Below are 26,610 nucleotides of genomic sequence, written 5' to 3'. Positions count from 1 at the left end.
CAACTTTTTGTTTCCTATGATCCGTCTGTGTTGCTTTTTTGTCGAGATGAGAGTTGTATTTTATTATTATTATTATTATTATTATTATTATTATTATTATTATTATTATTATTATTATTATGCTGCCTTTAATTTTTTGGGGAGTTTTACAAAGTTGACTGTTGTCTATTTTGTTTATGTGTAGTGACTTTAGAAGTGGTTGTAGTAGGCGTAAACTTGAAATTGACTTTCAAATACAGCATTTCAGCACTCAGTCTTGATTATTCATGTATTTAAATTCCAATATAAGGCCTCAACTAGCCTGATGTCTATTAACTCCAGTTGCCCTTGACATACTGATAATAGATATTCTACCATAACCTGGATGACCGAACCTTCATGCTTGATTTGTACATTCATTCATGAAACCAAAAGGTGTTGGGAAAAATGCTCTGTGAGAATTTCCTCCAGGCATAGGTATGTCAACAACAGGGGAGTGAACCGCATTCACTGTCAGTGATAGATGTGTATCATGTAAACTACTCAAAACATGGAGAGAACCTTAGGGTTCCCAGCCCAAATACAAAGTCATTGAGGCAATATTGATGGCGATGCTGGGCCATGGAGCAAAAGAGTAGTCCTGCAGGGCCTGGTGCAGCCGCATCATGCTGGCACTAAAGCTTGATGGCTTTTACTGCTTCAGTCTGGATTTCAGGATTTCATAGTCCACCTCGTTCTCAGAGCAGCTGATCTCCTGGATTGTCAAGGTTCTTGTTTTTCCCCACACTGGATTTGAGCAGGTAGCAGATTCCCTTATTACCAGAGTCTACGGAAAAAACAGCATGCTCCTCACCTCAAGGTTTGTAGCAATTTTCTGTATTTTCTTTTGGATTGTACCAAAGTCCCAATATCCTTAAAGCACCTTGTGTACTTTTGTTTTGCCTCGTCTAAGTGGGGCTACCCTACCAGAACGGTAGAATTACTGCTATTACTGCTCACCCAACACCCTGGGGCCCGTTTCACAAAAGCAATTTGTGAGCACTGCGTAAACACAGATTGCAAATGGTGCCAGTACCCCTTTGCAGAAGGGATTGTCACTCACAAATGTAGGTACATTTATGAGTCTTACAGTCCTCTTAAATGCTCATGCATGGGTCGCAATAATGGTGCTTCTTTTAATTAGTTACATGTGTCAAAATTAACATGAGAGAAAATGAGCTCATGTTGCAAATTTGGTGAAACTGGCCCCTGGTCTGAAAGTTATGTGAGATTCTTCATGGGAAAGCTGGATATATGATAGCATAGAGGAACAGCACTAACTGATCTTATTCATAAGAGTGCTTCAGCAAACAGAGAGGCACAAGACGTTTGAGAAGTTTAAAGCACCTCTATACAGTATAACATACATCTAACCTCCACTCTCTCCCTTCTCCTCCTGACAGATACACTGAACTCCTGGATATTTTGGTACAGGAGGTGTCAGAGTTGACAGCCAGAAGCGCACTCCAAGAGCAGACGTACAGCATGGTGGAGAAGGAATATTTCATGATCTTTAATGTAATCTCCTGTGCTGCTCTTTCTCCCTCTATACTGCACAGTGTCACTCTGTGGTTTCTGAGTTTACTGACCATTTAAATTCAATGAATCATAGGAATGGTATGAGAATAACTGTGGCGGACTTAAAGTAATCTGTCTCTTCATGGTGGCAGGGTTTTAGAGTGGAGTGTCTACTGTAAAGTGTCTGGGCTAAAGCTGGATGTTTCAGTGGCCTCACATACTGTACATACCTCCAGATTTATAGACCAGCATAGCCGTTGATTGTTGAAACACAAATACAATATCGTATATATTATCAGACAGTGCCATGCATTCTTTATATACCCGAAGTAATAAAGGGAAGACAAAGAAGAAGAACAAGAGGAAGAAAAAGATGGTAGTACATATGATAAAGCTTTTTCACATTATGCAAAAAACAGTGGATATGTTCTATTCTAAGGAAGAAATTAGGAGAAAACTGAAGAGAGCAGCTGCTGGTTTCTTATAATGACTAAATTATGTAAAATGTAAATGATGTGATGTACAGTGTATTCTGTATTCATGTTTTAATTAGAGTATTAAATCAAACTTCTGTCATTAATGTTTGTGGGCAGTCGGCCATGTGGAGCCTGAGTAGGAAGCTACGGCTGTGTCGGCCTGCTCATATTTATAAGTCTCATTTTTGTGGAACAGAAGATGATAATCCTGAAAGAATGAGCCATCGACTTGTCGTTTTAATAAAACCATTATTATTAACTATGTTTTGTTAGGTTGTAGCCACCCAAATGAGAGCAATATATCCTGCATGCCATGGCTCTGCATACGTTTCTGCTTGAAATGCAGATACGTAACTAACTATGGCTATTTAGTACAGCTAAAGGGCGACAGCTGTGAAAACACAAACATTAGCTGTTGGTGTTATCACAGCTGTAGCTAAATGTCCAATGCACTGACCAAATGAAAAAAAAGGAGACTCCTTGGATGTGTTACCAGTATTTTTTGTATATTGAGAGCTAAATTATGCAATTATACACATTTAAAATCCTATTTTGGAAGTGGAAAGGTGTTGCTGCAGAGTGTGACATTGCAGCTCCATTGCTTTATTCTTTAAGAAAGGCTCTGATAATTTAAATAACCCATAACCCAAACATAAGCAACTGATTGGGAATCAAATTCAAGGTCAGTTGTCAGGCGTTCTGTCTCAGCTACAGGTCTTCAGGGCTTTTTCTCTAATTGCATAGGAACAACTCCTCCTTGAACACCCTCAGGCCATCTGGATCTTAAACAAATTTGATTTTTGAGCGCTTTGTTTTTTTCTCCATGAGCCATTCAATTGGAGGAGCGGGAGCGGTGCAGTCTGGGAGGTTTAGTTCAAAGACAACTTTAATCGGTGGAAGTGGAGGTTTTCATTACCTGGGATGGCTGGCTTGCAGAGTTCCTGTGTCAAAGTTGAGAAAATCATGTGTCCTGTCCCTGTTGCCCTCCACCTATTGGCCTGGCTGCTTATTTAACTGACCCTTCTCATCCAGCTCCGCACCCCTTCACACTGTTCCCCTGCAGTTTGTTCTTAGTGTTCTTTCCTCCCCACATGGCAGATGTGATCTTCTCCCTGCAGCCCCGAAAGCCTTCATTTTCCTGGTGAGGAGGCACTTTATTTAAAACTTAAATATCAAAGGTTTTCTGAGCAGTCATGCAAAAAAAGAAAAAAAAAAAACAATATTATACTAGAGCTGAGTTGCATTAAAGCTGTGAAACAGGGCCCTACTTTATCATTTTGAGAAAGTGTTGACTATGTAGAATCATATGTCATCTATTTGAAATGAACCACAAACAAAGTGAGGCTATTGCTAGTTAATCTTTGTCACAAGTAGGTTTAACTGTCAATGCAGATAAAAAGCCATTCATTCAGTGGAATGTGGTTTCCTCTCAGTTTCAGGGTCATGCAATTTGCGCTGTGGTATTTTAGAAAGTTATGTGAAGATTGAATACAGATGACTAATTATTTGAGTGATAACTTAAATATCGTCTCGTGTTGTTTCCTCTGTCGCTGTCTTCCATTGGCAACACAAGTAAGGTGTTTTATGGTGGGGAGGGTTAAAGTTTAATGACTTTGTGATAGTTACATATTGAGAACCACAGTAAGCCTATTACCTATCACCTGCTGCAGATCGTGGCAAACGCATACAGTGAGCAGCCTGTTGCAGAGGCCCCGAGAGAAATCAAGGTAAGACAGAAAATTGTGTTTCATGTCTTGGAGGGTTTACCACTATCATCCAGGAGGTGCAAAGTCTGGAGAGAGTTGAATCCAAATCACAGGACTACTGTAGGCATAAAATTTTTCCATCTCAAAAGTTTTATATTAGAAAATGTTCTTTTAACTTTTAACTGTTGAAGTAACTTTGTACTTATGATATGTGTATAAATGGTTAATGTACTGTAATGTTCAACAGTGGCTCTTGTGGCTGTTACATAATCAGTTTTCATTTATTCGACAGACCAAATAATCTGCATGACAGTAGGCTTTAGGGTTTGGAGCAAATGGGAGGTGTCATTAAGCTAAAATACTCCAGGCTTAAAAAAATTATTCATTGGCTGCAGAGAGCACATCCAGAAGGATGCACTGCCTCACAGTCAGATCATCTCACATGTACAAAACTGCTCTGTAGTATAATGTATGATTCAGACAATGTTACTTAGAACAATAATTTAGAGAGTCTTCAGCACGATACACAATTCAAAATCCTCTGTTATTTGTGCAGGCAAAATTGTTTTAAATGTACATTTCATGGAAGCAATGAAGTAATTTATCCATGATAGAGTAGTAAAGTATTTTTTATCCATTTATTGATTCAACCTTGCCTTTTGAGAACATAAACTCTAGACAGTTTTTAATTAGAAATTTTAGACATGATGTGGCCTGGAGCACCGATTGGCAAATATTAATCAACACAAATTCTCAATGTTTTCTATTTAAGCCTAGTAAGCAAAGTACAGATGCCAACAGAGGTGGAGTGGACTCAATTTTAAGTGGGGGGGTTGGGTTTTATTAATTCCCATGGGGCCTCCATATATAATTTTGATTTATTGGCCCCAAAGTTATTTGGTTTAGTAAATAATGCCAAAAAAAAAAAAAAAGAAAAAAAAAGAATGGATACATCACTTGGAAATACTGTGCTGTCAGGTGCTAAATCCTTGGTTGGAGTTCGGAAGGTTGCTGTTTGGGTTTGATTGTTTATTATCTGGTTTGATTATATCTGGTTTTATTATTTTAAACTATAGTATTTTATCAAGAACTACTGTCTCACACTCAACATATGAATTTAAGCATATTTATCTTATCTTATTTTATCTTATCTTATACTATCTTATACTATCTTATCTAATATTTATACCTGTATTGTATGTCATACATAGTATATGTCACAATCATGCTATTTGTCCCCAAGGAGCACTTGGTTGTGCAGCAGTGCAAAACAGGATAAAAACACAAAGCACATGAAGACAACATATACATAAAAAGATATAAAATCGATACAAAAGAGAGCAGAGTGCATAAATAAAAAACTATTTAAAACAAAGGGTTTCAGTATAAATTAAGAAAATGTTTTTTTGTTTTTTCAGACATTATATAAGTATTTATTGTTCCTGACGTAAGAATGGCCAAGAAGACAATAGTTGTGGCGCTGGCGTTGCTGCTGTTGGCAGCTGTTGCCACTTTTGTGGGCGTTTTCTTTGGTGTGGGGAGAAGGAAGCCCAACAGTGAGGACGTATACTTGAAGGCAGCAGTGGCAGCAGATGCTGGGCCCTGCTCAGAGATCGGCAGGTGAGAGCTACTTCCCACAACTGAAGATACTGTAAACAGGCTCATAGATGCATGCAAACATGAAAAATAAGCACAAAAGCATGAACATTGCCTCCACGTACACACACAATTTTAGCATACGTGCAAATCCATGTGAACCTGCTTAATGAATTTTTTTTACTGGTTTTGCCCACACAGGATTTAAGATCTTAAATATAAAAACTAATCCTTTCTTCCCTGTGTGTGTTAAAATGAATTTTGCTGCAGAGACATACTGATGAAAGGAGGGTCTGCAGTAGATGCCTCCATAGCTGCTTTGCTGTGTGTTGGGCTGATGAATGCTCACAGTATGGGCATTGGAGGCGGGCTTTTCTTCACCATCTACAACGCAACAACTGGTATACCTTCTCTCTAACATACATCTCCACCACAAAATGTTCTCTATTTTATTTTTCTTTATAAATTACACACAACTTGCTGACCATCTGGATCCTAAATGCATTTGCTGGTGTGTGATGTCAACACAGGGAAAGTTGAGACCATTGATGCCAGGGAGACGGCGCCACGCAATGCAACAGAGAACATGTTTGGCAATAGCACAGATTTATCCCAGAAAGGTAATGTTTAACTGTACGCTATCAGACATGGAAATGAAGCTGTCGTAGACATTATTAAGAGAGATGATGACCTTGTGATAGCAACACATAAAAGAGAGATTAGAGTGTGCAATATATTATCCAAGAGCTGTAATAGGATCTAAGTTTGGGGATGTGTGCCAGCACCATAAACTAATGGCTGAATAAGCTACGAGGCAATTATATAATTCTGTTTCCTTGGTTTCCATGGCTGATAGGAGGGTTGTCAATTGCTGTACCAGGGGAGATTCGAGGTTATGAAATGGCACACAGACGACATGGCAAACTGCCTTGGAAAGACCTGTTCCAGCCAAGCATTGATCTTGCAAAAAAAGGTTTCCCTTTGGGCAGGGCACTTGCCTCTGCTGTGTCCAAAAACAAGAAAACCATCCTCGAGGACACAGCCCTGTGGTGAGAGGCATCAACTTAAGGGTGTTTGGAGTACAAAATCAGTGTCTGGTTGTTTGAAAATCACTTGAAACATTGTTCATTACCTTAAATGTTCTTTTTCTCTCTTTCAGTGAAGTGTTTTGTGGGAAAAATGGTGAAGTCCTGAAAGAAAATGAAACCATTAGATTTACAAAGCTTGCAGAGACCTATAGGAAAATAGCAGAAGAGGGCCCTGATGCTTTCTACCAAGGACAACTAGCTCAGGACCTTGTGACAGATATTCAGGAAGCAGGTAGTGTTCTTTTAAGAAATCCTGTTAAATTTGTTCTTATAGTTAGCCTTCATATAACCTGATCATAATGCTCTTAATTTACTTTCATTTGAATTAGGAAAATCTGAAATCACATATCATTTTATCTCTAGAAAAGCTGCTTTTCTTTGTTTGTCCCATTTTTGATCCAGGTCTGAATATCACAAAAGCTGAACATATTTTGTTGAACTGAACTGACTTCAGACTCCCAGCAAAAAGATGAACAATTCTTCTATAAATACTAGCGAGTTTCCACTTTTGTGATTTATAGTGGAGAAGTTTAAAATTGAGTCATCTTTTTAATCTAGACTTTTTATTTTACCGCTATTTATGCCGATAAATTTTATGTACCCACACAGCATAAGGACATTATCATTTTGATCATTATTGCCACTACCAAGTCATGTCAATTTTATTTGTATAGCCCAATATCACAAATCACAAATTTGCCTCAGGGAGCTTTACAGTCTGTATAGCAATACAACAACCCCTGTCCTTAGAGCCTCGATTCGATTAACAAACAACTCCCTAAAAAACCCTTTAATGGCAAAAAATGACAGAAACCTCCGGAAGAGCACTCACTAAAAGTCTTTTGCTAAAAAAGACTTAAAGACATATAATAAAATATTCTAAAATGCACCTCTCTCTGCACATCTAATTTCCATGGCAAGGAGGATTTGTTTTTCCAATTCTGTCCAAGTGTGCATTCACAGTGTTTGTCAATCCCTGTATAGGCGGTATCATCACAATGGAGGATCTGAAGGATTATGTGCCTGTCTTGGATGAGAACCCTTTAAGGGTGAATGTGGGGGAGTACACCATGGCTGTTCCCAGTGCCCCCGCTAGCGGCCCTGTGCTCTCGCTGATATTAAACATCTTGAATGGTAAGCCTTGATGCTTTGTCCAAAAACACCCTGAGTGGGAGAGAATGTGCTTTAATGTGAGCTGCCTTCACTTTGCCAGTCATTCAAAGAAAGCACTCCACTGTGAGCAGCATGTTGATATACTGTGCTGGAAATCTACTCTTGTATGTTTATTGGGCTAAGGTTACCTAGGAGAACTAAACACAGATCTAAATTTGTAATGCTTTATCATATGACTGACAAATATGACAAATATGATTTAAGAGCTAAACAGATACAGATTTTTTTAAACAAGGCATGATTTTGATGATCCTTTGACTTTTCATCTACCACCACCAACAAGTCTAAATATTAAATTATTCAGTGAAAAATCTCAATCTACTCGGTAGATTGCCACTAAATTTGGCACAGATAGTCATGGTTTCCAGGCAAAGTGTTATGATGTCTTTGGGGCAGGGTGATAGCTTTTCATTTAGTTCCACCAACAGGTTGAGAGTGAAATATCTCGACAACTGTTGGATTGCCTTGAAATTTGGCATTCAGTCCCCACAGGATGAATATCTTTGTTAATAATCCTTGGCCTTTTAATTTAGTGCTTCTCAACATTCCGATTGGCCCAATACTTTGGTCTATACCCAAATATCTGCTAAACAAATGAATCTCAGCTACACTTCATATTTAGTGCCAATTAGAAATTATCTGCATGCCAACATGCTAAACATTGATGGTGAACATGGTAACAGTGATACCTGCTAAACATCAACATGGTAAAATTGTCATCTTGAGCTGTTAGCATGTTGATGTTAGTATTTAGTTCAAAGCACCATTGTGCAGTATGTCTTCAAAGAGCTGCTGGTGTGACTGTAGACTGACTAGCTTTGTTATAACCATGACCATGATCTTTCCCCTCCCTTATGCTGCGTTCATGTTATATCAGTTACCGTAATTACGTGTTTTCTAACTTGTAAATAGCATTAATGTCACCCTCCAAGATGTAATAACGACTGGGAAACTGGGACTTTTCTGAAAGCTCGGCACTTAATAATACAGAAGTGCTTCAAAACGGATATAATGTAATTTTGTCAATGCACATTATTTTAAACCCTCATATGACCCACTTAATTATCATACAACCTTACTGAGTTAGGCTGTAGAGATGACATCACTGCTCACAAGTCCTTAACATGGGAATCCATCCAATCCTTCCCATCCATCCGACATAGCGTGAACACGGGATAAGCTAATCCTTCACCAAACATTACAGATTGGAAAAAGCTCATATGACTCACTTTTATAATGACAACATTGGTTGTTTTTAAAGTCACTGACAAACAACCTGTTTTGTTGTTTTCATTACATCATATGAGGACTTGAATTGGTGATACTGACAACATTAACGGATGGTGCCTCAAAATGACATAAGCTACTAAAACAGTATCGAGTTAAAATTTAACTTCCTCTAATTTAGAGAATGAACTAACTGAAATACTACTGAGGGAACTACTCTGTAAACCTGACAGAAAGGCTTTTGTTTGAGTGCAGTAATTAAGATCCAAATATAATTGCTTGCTGAGTCTTCACACCTATGAGGCTCACAGTCTGATCAACTATCACCATTTCATTGAATAATGATATTCTGTGAGCACCATAATCTGCCTGATTTTACTTTCTCCTTTGTTGGCTGGTCATAGATGTGTTACAGAAACTGTCCATGTTGAAGACACTGTCTCTCTGCTTCAGTCTCTCTGTCACTGCATTTTCCAGTGACAGTGTCTGCGTCCGAGGATTAGATGAGAAACTTGCTCCTAAAGTAATTAATTTCTCTGATTCTTCCTTTCCTCTGACTGGCCACCCACTCACTGCGGCCCCCTGCCTCACACACTAACACTAATCTCACCAATTTACCTCTAATTGGACACAGTCGAGTGGTGGAGGCACACGTTTCAGTGACTGCCCAAAACTTTCATCCTACTGATTTACCGTGACTCCTGTCTCTGTCCAACAGCTGAAACCCATCAAACCAAAACTCTCCAGTTCCTTCAACCTTCCTCTTTTCTTCCTCTGTGGCTGTCAGCTCAGGCTAATACCCGTGGTCTGCTCAGAGCAGCTTCCAGACTAAATACAAACACAGGAACAGCCTGGGTCAAGTCCATTTTAGCTGTCTCCTTTCCTTACCTGAGCAGCCATCTGAATGAAGACAGATGAATGAGACTGTGGTTTAAATCGAGTTACTGATTGTGTGTATTTTCTACAGGGTACAACTTCACCTCAGATAGCATGGCAAGCACTGAGAAAAAGATCCTAACCTACCACCGCATCGTGGAGGCCTTTCGCTTTGCTTATGCAAAAAGGACCTTGCTTGGAGATCCAGCGTTCCTCAATATTACAGACGTAAGGTCACGGCCTCTGCTTAAAACACAAATTAACAATAAAAGGGTTTACCCAGAACCAGTAGCAGCTCCTCTTGTATGTAAGGAAACAAATCTTCTCTAATACTTTGTCAAACATTTTCAGATTCTACACATAGCAGCTTTAAATAAATGTTTTCACAAGTATGAACATCTAACAATTACCCTGCATTATTGTTTGGACTTACTTTTGACAAAATATGCATATTCTAACCCTGTCTGCTACAAATTACATGTCTATACTTTTAATTTGCTTTACCAGTTAAGTTTTGAATGTAAGACGTAATCACTGTCTGGATTATGTCAACTGGCAATGTTTTTCATTGACCAGCGCTTTATGTTTTTGTACAGTACCGAAGTCATAATCGCAGGACTTTGACACTAGAGACCAGGAATGTGCATTCTTGCTCCTGCATGTGTTTCGGTTAAATGTTAATGTAAAGTAAACATGTCCTGTCATGTGCTTTGAGTCACTGTGTACTTTTTCAATATTGAACCAAGACCACCATAGCCAGGTGCTGTTTATTCATGCTTTAGTTGATGATATTGTTGGAGAAAACAAATGAAACAGGTCAGTGAACATTTTTCAGATACATTTGGTATCAACATTGTGCAACTTGGACACATTCTTTATGTTTCCTCATTATGGTGATAATGAATGTGAACTAGGCAGCAAATATGTATCTGCTGTTGCGAACTTGTAGTGTATAAAGGGTGATTTCTAGAATTCAGGGTATATTCATATTAACCAGCTGTAAAGAGTGCAGTTTCATGAAGAATAATGTAATTTCTTTGTTGATAGTAAAGTTAGTGATCACAAAAAAGGAGAATGAATTCCCAAAAAAGTCAAGGCTTAGTTTAAAAGCCTTTATTATAGTAGCTACATGATAAAGACCAATGTAAATCAACCGCACACTGGTGTTTCTTAGGGTCAATCAATCACACACTCAGACAAATGAATTAAGTACAAGCTTCAGTCACACATGTGAGTACTGTATTAGTCATATCCACAGTATTTCACCACAATATGAGTCAATAGTTAGTACATAATACTAAAAAATACATTCCCTAAAAAAGATTTTGAATTATGTCCCACTTTCTCCCCCAAAGCTCATCCAGAATATGACTTCAAGGTCCTATGCTGATGACCTCCGTGAAAAGATTACAGATGATACCACACATCACATGAAGTACTACGAGCCAGAGTTTTACCTGCCTGAGAACCACGGGACTGCACACCTCTCTGTAGTAGCAGAGGACGGAAGCGCTGTGGCGGCCACCAGCACCATTAACCAATAGTATGACCTCCTCATTGGCTGTGACAAATATTATCACCAGTATTAGCTGATTGGTCTTGTCCCCGTAACGCCCTTGATATCTTAATGGTTATTGTTTTCCTGCAGTTTGGGCTCCAAAGTCATGTCAAGATCAACAGGGATCCTCCTCAACAATGAGATGGACGACTTCAGCTCCCCGCTCATCACAAACGGCTTTGGAGTGCCTCCTTCACCAAATAACTTCATCAGGCCAGGTTAGATTAAAGCCAACACACATGAAACACACATAAGGGTTCTCAAATCTTGTAAAACTGTCATATAGATTGGCTGTTCAACTGCAGGCTGATGAACAGATTGGACAGAGGTCGGCCTGTACTTCTTGATACTGTGCATTATGTCTTTGGATTGTGCTGTGCATTAACTCAATTTAGCCACCAAAGGACAAAGGGACCGAGCCCAAAAGGCAAAGGACTACAGTAGGGTCCTCGCCCTTAGGCGTGTGATTGTTTGTTTGTTTGTTTGTTTGTTTGTTTGTTTCTTTCTTTCTTTCTTTATTATTACGGGACATCACACCTAAATTTGACCCCCTAAACATGCTCAAAAACTCACCAAATTTGGCACGCACATCAGGTCTGGTAAAAAATTTGATAAAATGTAAAAATTAACCCCTAAAGTGCCAAAATGTGCTCTCTAGCGCCACCTATGTAACTAAAATGGCTGCCACGGCCTGTAGGAATGTCGTAGAGAGATCAAACCAAAACTCAATTATTTGTCTCATCAAGACCTACAAATCGTACACTGACACCCCTAACCTAAATCCAACAAGAAGTCCGCAATTAGCCTTTAAAAATAAGACTTTGCCCCAATTTTGGCCCCTGAACAAATGCTATCTCCTCCGAGGGCATTAATGGTATCGGCTTCAAACTTTAATAGGTGACTTATGACACTATGCTGAAAAAAAGTTGTTAAAAACTTTGTAATAACTCAAACAGTTTGGATTTAATAAGCCCTGAAAGTTGCAGTGCCACATCACCCTTACAATGTAAAACAATGGGGAGGCAATCTATGGGCATGAACTTTGTGTCAAACAGAGGCTTCTGACGTCTAAACTATAAGTCTGATCACTTTCAAACCTGTATCAATGGATTCACAACAAAATTTCCTACCAAAAAATATGATTTTTAATGTAAGCTTTGGCCAAAGTAATGGGATTTATGAGGAGATTTCACAAAAAGCGTACTCTAAAATCCTCCTCTCCAACTGCTCCTGGTGATGTCACTCCCTCAGTGCTGTGAAACATTCCGCAATACACACTCATTATAAAATCACAGGCGGAGCAGGAAAAGACTTTAAAATTCACACTCTAATATCTCAAAAACAATAAAAGATAGAAAAAACATGTAAATTCAAGATTTGTAGGTCAAAGTCTCGTGACTCATTTAAAGTTCAAATGAAGGTTGTATCTAAAACTATGTGGAAGTAGTAAATGTTCAAAAAGGTGTGGGTTCGCTCACACTCTCCATTCAAATATATTAGTATTTTTCAGTGTCCAGCTGCAGTTACTTATTGTCTCTACACACCTGACAGTACACATGTCAATCAAACTTTGACCAGGTCATGTGGGTTAAAAGTCTTTCCTTTTCTAAAAAAAGACTTGATGAAAATTAGGAAAATAATTTGTTTTACACACAAACTCATCAAGAGTTTTCAATTTACTAATTGAAATTCAAGTGAATGGGCCCAAAACTTGCATAATTTTGATGACACAGGTGTGAGCAAGACAGACATGTCTCACCCTGCAGAAAATTCTCATCCTGTCAATCAAACTTTCAAAATAAAAGCACACCACACTTGTAAGAAATATCCCTAATTTTTAAAAAGCAAAATGATCTGATCCTGATGGACCAGAGTGCGAGGTCCCGACCAACGCTGCTTGCAGCTTTAATTTCATTTGACCTTGTTTTAAACTTACATTAACATTATATTCTGTTAAAAGGGAAACGGCCAATGTCTTCTATGTGTCCAACCATCCTCTTTGACAAAAGCAACAAAGTTAAGATGGTGGTCGGAGGCTCAGGAGGAACAAAAATCACTACCTCTATTGCTCAGGTAGGCCACAAGCTACCAAAAGTTGATACAGCTATTGTAACCATTTAGAGTAATTTGTGTAGTGTACTACTGCTAAAGGATAAGGCTAGCAATTTTCTGTATTTTTCTTATTGTTAACAAATTTCATGTGCAGAGCCAAACCAACAATGACTTGATCCTACTTACCAGCTTGTTGTAGATTGTCTTCTCAAAAAACTTAGTACAAAGTCAAGAGGTTGTGATATGTAGCACAACAAGCTAGCAAAGCTCTGTAAACAGAACTGCGTTACCGCGCATGTGCAGTGGTGTCTGCTGTACACGGAACTACTCTCCGGAGACTGGAAACATGATCGCTGTTTTACTCATTAGAGCTTTTTCTAAACAAACTACTGAGCCCAAACTCTTTGTAGTGAAGGAGCATGTCACCCAGTGCAACAGTGTGGCTCACTGATGTGTTTTTAATAGTTTCTGGACAACAATGGAGATCTACAGCACAGACGAATTCAATATATCAGGCTTTGGTTACACACACAATACTTGTGGGTAGGATCAGCTCATTGTTGGTTTGGCTCTGCACATGAGATTTGTTGACATTAAGAAAAATATAGAAAATTGCCAGCCTTAGCCATTAAGTATAGTAACAATGTTATTAATTTCTTGGCTGTTTATCATTGGGCGATTTTTTTCTTCTTCTGTTTTATAGGTGATTCTGAACGCACTGTTCTTCAACTACGATTTGAAGAAAGCTGTATCGGATCCAAGGGTCCACAACCAGCTGAGTCCCAACACCACTATAGCTGAGCCTGACTTTGACGAAGTGAGTGTCACAAATGGCAAAACAATACTGATATATGTGGCTAATAGCAGGGTGGTGTGTTGTGAAGGGAGACAATCCTTCAACCAAAAGCCCAGCAAACCACAGACCATTATAGCTCAGTCGTGACTGGCACCAGGGACGCTGTTCATTATATTTACCTTCAGGGATCAATGCAGTATATCAATAAGGAGAAAAATATTTAGTATATTAATAGTCTAATTTGTGATCTGGCTAAAAATAAATCTTTTCTGTAAAAGCAGAACATCAGCTCATTCTCTCATGACTTATTATTTTATGACTTATTAAAACCCATATTACTCTCGCTGAGTCAGTTGAACTCCCACTGGTCCTGATGACTCAGGTGTAAACATACTATTTGTTTCACATACTGTAGGTTGTTACTAATGCAGTAATGTCATAGTGTAATTTATATTACAATATCTGAGTCTGTAGGACACCGCAGGAAAGCATGAATTTAAAGAGTAATGCCACCCATTTTAAAATGTTTTCCAGTGTGCCACAACAGTTCATGAATGTACATTAAATGTACACAGGTCTTTAAAAGCTAGAAATCAGGGAATTGATTTTTATAACTTTACTGGAATGTAAAATCTGACACTGCTCCATGGACAGTGAACAGGGTGCTAACTTTGTTAACACCAAACAATGTTTGACATCTTGTTTATATCTTTAATAGCTTCAGTAGTGCTACAGTAAATCTTTTTGGTGTGATCACTCAACTTACAGTAGCATCTTATGAGCTGAATTATATTATTAACTTTTTAAAAGTAACATTATTGTTATTACAACAGATGAACTTGCTTTGGTGAGCTCATAGTGGTGGACAGACGTGACAACCCAGCATACTAATGAAGCCATCATATGAAATAAATCATATTAAAGTACACACAGTACCATAACTATAAAAGATAAGCTAAAAACAGTCTCAACAGAGTCCCAACGATTTACAATTCAGGAGGCAATACTCAAAATACTATTCTAATTACAAAGAAAAATGCAAAATGTACATTAAAGTGCTAACGGTTTACCATTCAAGAGTCAAACAGCCTCAGGTAATGTACCTCTGTTAATCCACTCAGGTTTAAAACGAATCCTCCAGTGGGCATCAAAGAGGGCAGATGTTGGGTACGAATTGTCTCTAGCAACGTTCAGAGCCTTTTTGTGAAGCCAAACTTTCTCAGTTGAAGGAAAGAACTATTTTCTTTAATACATTTGTTTTAGCAATAGTTAGACTACCAAATATAAATACAGCTGATGTGTAAAACCAGACCATCGCTTCCCTTTTTTCAGCTTCAGCAATAATCTCTGATGAGCCAACTTTAAGATCTTCTACACATTTCTGTCCCATTTAAGGTTTTCAGAGATTTTAGTGCTAATAAATTTAAACTCTTTCACATTTTCAGCTGGTTTCTCTTCAATGGTTTATCTTCTATGATCATCTCTTAATGACATTTTAATCCCACTGATTGTGTGTCGAGCAGCATATCAACAGTGTTTATCGCTTATTGAGAGAGTTACAGACTTTTACAACTCAACATGAAATCTTAAACTGGGCGTTACCCTTTATCAAAACAGATGACACCACAACCCTGATAAACTTAAGTTTTTCAAAGCAACATGATCCATTTTGTATGATCACATTCATCAATACATTTCTAAATGAGGATGTTTTGTCATTTTTACATTAAAACCATGCCACACCTACTCAGATTTCCTTTGTTTTTAAATGTTCTCCTGTTTACAGAACATCTTGGCTGGTTTGGCAAAGAAGAACCACGAGACAGAGCTCCTCAAATCGACAGGAGCTGTGGTACAGGCGGTGGTTCGTTATGAGGACGGACTCCGTGCTCAGTCAGATCCTCGTAAGTGGGCGTACGCTGCAGGGTACTGAGGTCATAAACACACCCCTCAATACGCAGAGGGACTGTAGCTGTGTGAACCTTGACACCAGTGAGACGAGTTGAGAGATTAGAGACTTAATAAAGGACCAGGAGCCATCGTCAGCTGTCTTGTGCACCAATTATTCTCTCATTACGTTCGGACAATGTTCATGTAACTCAGATGACAGAGCATCGACTTAGTGCCTGAAAATTAATTCTGAATACTTATGGCTGCTGTATTTATACGTCACCTCATCATTTCATGTAATTAAGAAATGCACAAGTTTTTTTTTTTTAGAAGATAGCTTTACTATCATTCAGGTACCTGTAAATGTTGAAATCATTATTTTCACTGAAGAAACTCACACTGTGTCAGTCATAAAAGTGTACAATTCTTACCTATTTATGAAGCACTTTTGTAAATCATTAGCAGTGTAAAGCTGTTTCCTGTTATTGTTGTCTATTAAAGATGAGATATTGTGATGTCTAGAGTGATTATTGGAATATTGATGAATATACTTTAAATCAACCAAAACTAACAGCGAGAACTAAAAACATACATTTTCAGTCATGCCTTAAACATATTTCATATGAGGTGGCAGCTAAGAGAGAGAGCAGAAAGGCACTCTTGTTATAATAAAGGGCTATTACGCTTCAGGGACATCCAGTCCTACAGCACACACTTAATGACTTACAGTAATTTCCCTACAACCCAGAGTGCAATGACCTATAATGACCCCGTACGACATTACAGCTGTTGCAGCTCACTGTCACTGCTGGGATTCAGGGCTTTTGTTTTCTCAGCTGGAATGTAAATGAGTTACATAATTATTTAAATGTATAAATGTGTGAAATTATAGTGTATTTATTAGCATTTTTAATAGAAATTACAGATGTTATAAGAAACACACAATAAAGGTATGGATATGTAAATATTACATGGTATACATCTTAGTTCCCTAGGATACCATGAGGACCTGCAAGCCTCTGTTTAGAATAGCTTTACTTGTGGTACCTGGTGGGTTTTTAAGGAGACAGGAAAAACAAAAATGAGTAAAAACCCAATTCAGACTGGAATTTCCCTTTAAGGGCCAATTAAGCACAATCTCAGTTCCACAAAGTTATAATGAACTTTAGTTGAGAGTTATGTAACTCAGACAGGCCAATTTACTCACCCTTAAGCTATGAAAAAATATTCAAACTCTGTGTACAACAAAGTCTAAATGGTTTTAATTCGACCCACTGCCTTGGATTTTGCATTATGACTGTAACAAAATAATGATACACGCATTCAAAATGCATGTATGTTAACATTAAGCAAGTACTGTTGAGGTAATTTACTTCATCAAGGCACTTTGTGATTGAAAGTGTGCTAACACTGGAAGTCATCACAGGATTATTTGCCTTTGGGACATTTTCTAAAGTGAATGACGCTTATTTTAAATGGCTGTTATTCATACAAAGAGGGTAATATCATGACTCTGAAGCCATAAAGTCACAACTTACCCCGATTAACTTATTTGTCATACAACAAAGACACAGTGGTGCTTCACAAGGAGTAAAATTAGCATGTTCTCATAACTCACATCTAATGCCTCAAAGGAAAACAGAGTAGAATCCACTTAAGAAATCATTACTAATTCATAAGTCTCTCTGCTGAAATGTGTTTCATTGCCGCTTCCTTTGTCCTCTTTGCAAAAGTGTGGCTCGGAAAAAAGGCAAACAGGAAGACATGGAGCAGATTATTGCTGGTAATACTGTACTAACAAGAAATAAATGTTTAAAGAACTGATGTTTACAGAGAAGAGTGTATTGAATGTATTTGGCTTGAGAAGCCTTAGCTCAAGAAGCTCAAAGGCTTTCTGGTTGAGAAATATGTCTGGAAGATCAGGGACTCAGTGATTTCATCATAGTTTGGACTTTATGATTTATTTTCACAACACAGATTTTCACAGTTAATAGTAGTAAAAAATGTGTAATTATTTTACAAAACATTCTGACATTAAAACAGAGAAAATATAAAATGACACTTTGATGGTGTAAAAATACATTTAAGCTTTTTGAGATCATTTGTTCACTGTGAATCTACTTATCACAATATGCTCAGTCTTGTTTCACACACAGTAAGAAATCTGTAAGGTCACAGTAAAAGTTCCCTGTCTGGGCAGCTACATCGGCCTTCAACTCACGTGTCAGTCAGGGTGTCAGTTTAAAAGGGTCACATGGCTCATCTACGGCAAACAGTTTTTACTTCAGTCAGAAAAATAAAAGGTTTAGGAGTGTGTAATCCTACAGTACATACAAGCAGATCTCAGCAGTAAGAGTATAGTGCGTTAGTCTGCGTCATTCAAGTGGAATGACATCATAGTGTGCGTGTGTGATGACTGGCTAGATTGAAAATGTGTATTACAACTTTTTTATTACAGCTTGGGTCTTAATTTCACTCATATTGGTAATAATACTTCAGTGCACATTAAGTTCATTTCTGAGATCTGGGAAAGCAGCAACATGGCAAAAAAAAAAAAAAAGTCTGACGGGGCAAGAAACACAGACAGTCAGACAGTCAAACAGGTTTTAAACAAACCCCCAATTTATCCAAATTTCTTTGGAAAAAAACAAACAAAGGTGAATACTAAAATATTTACCTTAACTGTTCGTTGTACTATCGTAGTTCTGCGTACACAGTTTTCATGTGCCATGAAGGATTATTACTGACATTTGAGTCAACTCACTTTGTGTTTTACTTTCAAATAAAGTGAGTTAGATAATCTGCTGGATCTGTTTGCTTGTTTACAACCTGTTTGATCATCTGAACGTACATTTTTTGGCCTGTCTGACTTCTTTTTAGTCGCTGTGTTCAAAGATCCCAGCAATTACTTTTGTGAGTTCACTATCATTAAAACTAATAGAAATGATGGCCCAAACTATTAAAATAAGACCCCACACTGTAATAAGCTGGAATTATTCTTTCCTGATTGACTTTGTTGTTCATCAGTTCCATCAAGAAAGAGCCTGAGCACCAGTCAGCTCACATCTTCAGATTTGCGGCACATTCATTGTTCTTAAGGCCACAGGTTCATTCAATTGGTCTTAAGGTCAGATTTTAGGGCAGATTTCAGTGAGAAGTTGATGTGTCCACATGGTCTGTACGGTCAGTATCCAGCTGACATTCCCATCTTCCTCCTATCTGATACGGCTACAAGGCAACCATTCTCCTTTTCCACGGCATTCACTACGTTTAAGAAGTAATTCCAGTCTCCAACTTTGTGTCCAAGAGCTTTGAGGCCTTGTATCACTGCCTGAGGGCACACACACACACACATTAATACAACTTATTACTTCCCACTTCAGATTTCAAAACTGATTGTCAATTAAATCTGATTTTGCAGGATTACGTCTTGGTAATCTCCATCAGAATCCATGAACATAAATAGAAATGTTATTCATTAGATAGACGTTCACAGTCTAGTGAATTTGAATGTCATTAATGGGCAGTAAAGATGAGAGAACATGATTACTTCACCTTGTCAAAACCAGGCTCAAAATTTACATTGTTCTTGGCGTCAACAAACACTATAGGTGCAGCAATGGCATCTTTCAGATTCATGCCCAGCCATAAGTGATTTATCATAGACTGCGGGAATAAAAGAGAATCATGTAAGCAAATAAATAAGATAGCTGACAAATAAGTATGCAAGCAGAGTTCAGTTGAGTTACCAAGGCCACTGCTGTGGTAATCATGCTTCCTCCTGATCCACCAATTACAAGAATTCCTCCAGATTCTGTCTCCAGTATGACTGGAGTCATTGAGGAGGGAGGTTGTTCACCTATGACAACAACACTCCATATCAGAGCTAAAAGACACTAAAGGACTGCATTAAGTAATGTCTTTTATTCAATTGGCTTTGGTTGAAAGGCTCTGTTCATGTCTGTGACCTTACCTGCCCTCATTGTGTTTGCTCTCCCACAAAAGTCAGACAGCTCGTTGTTGAGGATGATACCTGTTCGTGAAGAGTAAATGGTTCCTCCGAATCTACAGCACAACACAGTAATCAGAGGGAATGACTCTTATATCATAGAATATTTTCATATAACAACAGATATCTCCTGTATGAAGAGTCTTCCTGCTCACATTTGGTTTATGGTGCTGGTAGCAGAAACAGCCAGACCGTCTTCATCCAGGACAGACACATGTGTCGTCCCAATGTGATCAGAGGAGTGCTTGACGTTGTAGTAGGAGTTGTCTTGGGTGCGGTTGGAGGAAATCATCTCCCTGATGCGATTTATGAAGGCGGGATCAACCAAATGAGCTGCACTCTGAAAGAAGAATATCATGATGAGACAAACTGGAAAAGGATATAATGACATCCTGTGTTTTCCTGTGCATGAACTATCTCAGATTATGTTTTTGTTTCTTTCGTGTTTCTTTAATTTTCTGTTGTTTTTTTTTTGCTTATTTCCTTTGTCCAGGATTTTTGTAGATATAAAAGTGTAGATACAGATAGGAAACAGAAATAGTATAGTAAGCCTTTTGTTTCTGACTTAGATCTGCATAAAGACTTTTTGGCCACTTGGGGTGAGCGAAACAAGCTGTAAACACAACACTGACATATTATCACCTTATAAAATTGATATAGTGAAAGTGTTAGCAAGCAGTTGCCTATTTACAAGTACAGAAGACATAGAGTTGAACCAGCATTTATTTGGAGTTGTGTTTCCATTCACTAGGTGAATATTTATGGGTAAGTCCAATATTTTCTCTCCTTTGACAGCTACCTGCTATGACTAGAAAGTACGTTAACTGTAACAGTAAATATTCAGGAAAGTTGCTGGCTGGGAAACCAAAACAGTTTGCTAATAAGTGATCATTCTCTGCAGGTTTGTCTCTATCTTTGTACAAACTCCTTTCAATATCATTTTTCCCATTGTTAATATAAAAATATTGATTAAGTGCAGCTTTAACACCTATCATACAATTAGATATTTTCTTGACTATTTGAACATAATGAACTTGTTTTCCTTGTTTCCCAAAAACACATTTAAAAAACTATCTCAGATCCCAACCTCCTTCTTATTAAAGGCAGGATCACGAATGCTCCCCCGTTGCCCGTTAGCGAATTTAGCTGCCTCTATGTAATGATGGTACATCTGAATCTTCTGGTTAACATCCAGGGGGTTTGAAGTCAAGGGGAACCCTGCGGAAAAAGAGAAGAAGAACCAATGTTAAAACTATCTGTTACTGAATTGTGTTTTTGCTTCTTTATAATTCAGAGTATACGACGAATATGCTAGAATATAATTCCGTTGCTGCAGGGCTCACGGAAGAGTCATCACACAGTACATGAAACCTTTCATTAGCTTGAGAATGAAGGCAAGCAGAGCGCCCCCAGCAGGTGGTGGAGGGATGTGCAGCTGACTATTTCCCAGAGGAACCCTCCATGCATCTTTCACCAGCACTTGGAACAATGTCAGATCCTCCATTGTTAGCGTCCCGCCTAAGAGAAATGTGTAGAATATATAAAAAGCTTGCTTATTTTAAACTAGTCTCTTTTACTTTTCCTTTACTATTCAAGCATTTAAACCCCCAACTTGCCCGACCTATGTTGATACTGCACCAACCTGCAGCTTTTATGTCTTGGATTAAGTCCAGTCCTATTTTGCCACTGTAGAAGGCTTCTGCCCCTTCTTCTGCAATGGTCTCCATTGTTTCTGCAAGCTTAGGCATCTTCAGGATGTCTCCTTGGCTCAGCACACTCTTGTTCTTGTTGCAGAAAACTTCACTGGAAAACAGTGTCCATGTATATGAACATATTAGAATATCATTTAAGAACATAAAAACATATGAATTAGAAAATATTCATTGATACATTTTCAGAAGCTCTGCAGGAATTTATTTCTGCATCTGTGTGCACACTTTTGCAGGAGCAGACCAAGTATCCAAGAAGCAAATGCTTTCTTTGAGGCTTTTCACACCACACTTAACCCTTTGACTAACCCCTTTTTAAGTCTTGCATTTGGGAAAAGCAACATTTCACACAAACTTTTTTTTAAAAGCCAGCACTGCTTTTATCTCTGGGTCAGTGATCCCTGCTCCTAAAATGTTATGCCATGAACAATACTTTGAACCCCGGTGCTATTAAATAATCACTTTCATTAATCCACAAAAGTGTTCAAGTGAGCGTGACACCTGGGCTAAAATATTATGCAATCCTGAGAGTTAAATGCTTAGTCAATTGTTATCCCTGAGGTTACATAAATCTCGCATGAATTTAGTTAAACAGGGGAAATTTACAGAGCACTTTATTGCTCCAGGATTTCAAATGAGAAAAGGTTTCCAGCGAGGGTCATCAGTTCATCATTCACTTCAAACACTTCTGATCGGTGTGGCTGCAAAGAGGATATTCTCACTGAAAATGATTATTTCATAATGCAATGTTGTACCAGAGGGATGAATTTTCCACTCGTTGTTTTATAATTGGGATGTGCAAGAATTTTCCCAGATACGGTGGCAGAGGAATGCCCTCCCTGGCCAGTCTAATTGTTGGCTCGAACAGCTTGGCCCAGGGCAGCTTGCCATACACTTGGTGAACCGCCTCGTAGCCGCGCAGCTCTCCAGGAACGCCGATCCACTGGCTGCCTACGATACAAAAGAGGGAAACAGTTCAGCTGCATCAAACAAATGACTGAACTTTCAGGTGGACTAGGCCTATATGTGGAATAAAAACAGGAGCAGGAGAGAGAGCACAACTGTGTTTTTGAGTCAGATTGGTGATTATTTGTATAATGTGATTCCAAATATGTAAAATGTGTATTTTATAGCAATTACATTTTACCATCACCAATGCAACAAAAATTCATAGATCTGCCTCTTGCTTTTTGTTAGATACAGTATGTGGAAAGCAAATTTATACAAGACTGCAAGTGGACATGACATAAATCCAATAAATCGAGGTAAAAATGAACTAAAACGACCACTGAATAAAACGATCTTTTACATTTTGTCATTTGCCAGACACTTTTATCCAAAGCGACTCACAAGCGAGGCAAAGCAATCAAGCATTAAAGTTCCCCTCCACTCATATATATGTTTTGATTCTTGTTCCTACAGTTGGATGTTTGAGCTTCACTGTGCAGAAAGATGTAATGTGGAGTTTGACACTGGAAGGCTGTTTTCACATTCATCTGTTTGTGATGTGATTTGGAAACTTGAAGCCACTATGCACATAGTAGGAGGAGACATCTTGTGTCCAGCAGGTAAACTTTTGAAATTAACACATTTGCATTTTCATAGATTCTGAAATTTTTAATGAGAGAGAAGGAGGAGATGCCATTTTAAGAATTTTAACATGGTAATTATACTTTTTTGTGGATAAACCATCAAACACACATTATTGTTCCAAGCAGAGTAATTTTCATATGTGTTAATACATGTCTGGAGGGCATCTTTAATATTTTGTAACGTGGTTCAAATTAATGGGCTGACACTGCTGTGGCTAATAGGGGAAATGAGGGATGTAAATTTGTATTTCCAACTTAAATTCATTGATGAACAACTCTGCCTACCTGTGGTAAGTGCGAATTTGGTGGGACATTCATCTAACAGCTTCCTTTTGAACAACTGAGGAACAGTCTCTCTGAAGTTGTAGACTTTTACGTTGCCTGGGAATAGATCAGCATTTAGAATGATTAAACAGTTTGAGAAGAAATTCAATTTAAGCCGTACAAATAAATCAGTACACATACCTGTTTTTTCTCTGATAGTGATTATGGACCCTCCTCCAATCCCCATGCTCTGAGGATTGACCAGAGAGGTGCACAGAAGAGCTGCAATGGCGCCATCTACTGCTGAGCCACCCTGCTGGAGTATATTCCTGGAAAACAGTCATTTTCACTAGTTTTATGGGAAATGTGTGAACAAAAAGTTAGTCACCAACTTCCTGACTGCTCACCACACATTTGCCCAACCACAGACATGCATCTATTTCTTTGAACAGTTGCGTGACAGCATGACTTCACAGTAGACCCTGAGGTTCAGTGCTTAAGGGTGACAAAGTGTCAGAGTCCTGCCAAGAGGCAAGTTTAAACCTTGCACTGATGCCTGGCAACAGTGGAGCTTTTTTCTTTTTTTAAAGACTCATGAGGTGAGCTGTCTTCCTTAAAAATTACAACACATATGTTTTTAATTGAATCTATCCAAAATAATTAAACTATACAATAGAGCATGTAAGATTAAATCTGAGTCATCTAAAAAATCCCTGAATGGGTCTTTTCACTGAGAGGCTGGCAAGGGAATGGGAAGTGCTGGAAGAGAAGGGAAGGCACTGTTGTGAATGTTTTGGCTCTCTGAGGGTCAAACTGACTCTTTGCCTTGTAGTCTGAAAGATGTGACAGAGGAAAAGGGCCTTAGGAGGGGAAATGCCAAATTTAATCAGAAGAATCAGATTAAAGGACTCATGAAACTTTGTTGACAGAGCAACAAACGTAACTGTTGATGCTGTTTTTTGTGTTATTTGAGCTGGACACCATCTACGATAGGACAAAGTCAAATAGAAGTAGCATATTTTGTCTCTCTTGGCTTAATCTGATGACATAATTTATATCTAGTGTGTTTGGTTTCTCTAGGTGTGGGTGAAAAGTGAGTTTGGAAAAAGCAGATATTGTTGTGTTGATTCCTTTTTGTTTCCACATAATAAAAACTAGTTTCATACAAGACTTTGGTAATGTGTGTTTGTTGTAATGTTGTAATTATGCATAATAAGTATTTTCATTGAGCTTTACATTGTAATTATATGACATAGATTATTGTTTTCTGTCCTGACAAACTTTATGTATAATACATACGGTATATTGCTTATGGTTTATCAGGTTTTAAAGAGCAGACTGTACTTTGCACATTCCCATAACTCCCTTCATAATCCAAGTCAAGGAGGAAAAAATCCTAACATTTCACTTGTTTATTTGGCTCACATCAAAATAGAAAAATGCTCTGTAGAAGGCTCTGTGCTGAAAGGCGTGAGCGTTTTTCTATTTTGATGTGAGCCAAATAAACAAGTGAAATGTTAGTATTTTGTCCTCCTTGATTGGGAATTTGAGATGTGCCACTTCATATTTTTGGAACATGCTCACTGGATTTTGGGTTTAGCTCTCCACTGAGAATCCCATTGTTGAAGCGCAACTTCCTTTTCCAATTCAGTTCCCTTCATATCCGTTCACCATTCACTGTGTAGATACATGGTCAGAGGTGTTCTGTAACATTTTATCTCATGGTTGTCAAATGTTTGTCATCTTTCCTTTTAAGTTCCTCTCATCACATGGACATGTTGCCTGTTTCCTCAATGCGCCTCTCTCTGTGAAACCTGGTGGAGGAGTTAACTCTGCTGTGAACTGGGAAATGAACCCTGAACCAATCCTGGACTGCTCAAGAGAGTAACACAAAAGCCGGAAGAGCCATACGCCCTTTCCAGTGATAATGCTCACCTTTGGGAATTACTGTGATGCCAGACTGATGGACTCCACCCCACCGTTAGGAAGACTAGCATCAGTTAGTGGGCTTAGAAACCTAGTTTTCTCTTACAATCACACCTGGCATGACAGTTTAGAAGTGGATCAGCAGGAGGTGAATGGCCTGTATGCACACTTCTGTAGGTATTATCTCTATTCTTCAAACAGAGCCTATCAAATCTCTTAAACTGCTTATCCCATTGCTCAGTTCAGCTCACTATCTCTGTCAACAAGACAGGGAGGTATGGCCTGATAACCTGCAGAAGTCTGTCTAACCAAAATCGATCCAGTGAATAAAGAAAAAATATGATGAAAATACAGAACGTGTGCATGGTAACACACCAAGAATGAACTTTTTAAAAATCCCCCAAAATCTCAAATTTCATTATAAGGAGCGTTCAGCAAAACGTGGTCAAATTCAGCACTGATTTCTTCCAAACAATCAACTTTTCTTCAGATTTTTTTTTTTCCCTCCCCAGAAAGTGACTCACCTGCCAACCTCGGAGCAACGTTGTGAGTCTGCAACCACAGCCGCATGTTTGAAGCTGCTGCTGCTGCTGGAACATCCACTGTCCACAAGTGAGGCGATGCACAGACACACAAGAGCAACCGCACAAATTAAACCCGAAAAAATAAAGCAGCACACAAGCCAGGGCTTATATTTCGCCATTAAAACTTTCTGTAGAGGAAACTTTGTTGTTGCTGAAGGAACTGTTGCTGCTGCTGCTGCTGCCGCTCAATGCGCTCAGACACGCTCAGTGAATTGCTTGAAATCCTAAACCTGGATTCACCCCTCCCTTCTTCCCCCTCCATCAACTGGATCATGTCCTCCTCCTGAAGTGAAAGTGAACAACAAGAGACGTAGTCACCATGTAAATCTGCCTGACACCCACACTTTCACCCCCCAAAAAGCTGGGGAAAAGCCTGTGACGTCATTGTCGGGAATTTGTGTGTACTGTCTAATCAAATAACTTCCAGACATCTGATAGCTTCCTTGGTGATTAACCGGATTTCATATCATCATCAGAATATTCAGTATGAGTTTTATATACATAGAATTAACATAATTAATGAAGCGTTTTCCCTCTTGTCCTTATCTTGCA

At 38.5% G+C, this 26,610-nt stretch overlaps 2 protein-coding genes across 2 annotated transcripts; one reads left to right on the top strand and one right to left on the bottom strand.

Moving 5' to 3' along the window:
- The first annotated feature begins 5,171 nt into the window (after window positions 1–5,171).
- On the top strand, window positions 5,172–16,410 carry ggt1b (gamma-glutamyltransferase 1b). Its single transcript, XM_042395599.1, has 12 exons — window positions 5,172–5,338; window positions 5,585–5,715; window positions 5,845–5,934; window positions 6,171–6,363; window positions 6,474–6,634; window positions 7,387–7,536; window positions 9,770–9,906; window positions 11,034–11,221; window positions 11,327–11,454; window positions 13,197–13,309; window positions 13,992–14,105; window positions 15,871–16,410. The coding sequence occupies exons 1-12, from the start codon at window positions 5,172–5,174 to the stop codon at window positions 16,015–16,017; spliced, it is 1,719 nt and encodes a 572-aa protein (XP_042251533.1). The 3' UTR covers window positions 16,018–16,410.
- Window positions 16,411–17,928: 1,518 nt separating this feature from the next.
- Window positions 17,929–26,389, bottom strand: ggt5b (gamma-glutamyltransferase 5b). The gene is made up of 12 exons (XM_042395331.1): window positions 25,999–26,389; window positions 23,750–23,877; window positions 23,570–23,665; window positions 22,448–22,643; window positions 21,626–21,786; window positions 21,355–21,501; window positions 21,071–21,201; window positions 20,139–20,323; window positions 19,948–20,039; window positions 19,724–19,833; window positions 19,530–19,640; window positions 17,929–19,305 (listed from the first exon to the last, which is right to left on the bottom strand). The coding sequence occupies exons 1-12, from the start codon at window positions 26,175–26,177 to the stop codon at window positions 19,159–19,161; spliced, it is 1,683 nt and encodes a 560-aa protein (XP_042251265.1). The 5' UTR covers window positions 26,178–26,389; the 3' UTR covers window positions 17,929–19,158.
- Between the last annotated feature and the right edge of the window lie 221 nt (window positions 26,390–26,610).

The sequence above is a fragment of the Thunnus maccoyii genome, chromosome 19 (assembly GCF_910596095.1).
Source record: "Thunnus maccoyii chromosome 19, fThuMac1.1, whole genome shotgun sequence".
NCBI classification, from domain to species: Eukaryota; Metazoa; Chordata; class Actinopteri; order Scombriformes; family Scombridae; genus Thunnus; species Thunnus maccoyii.
The sequence above is the reverse complement of the archived record's forward strand: the minus strand, read 5'-3'. Positions and strand labels throughout refer to the sequence as shown.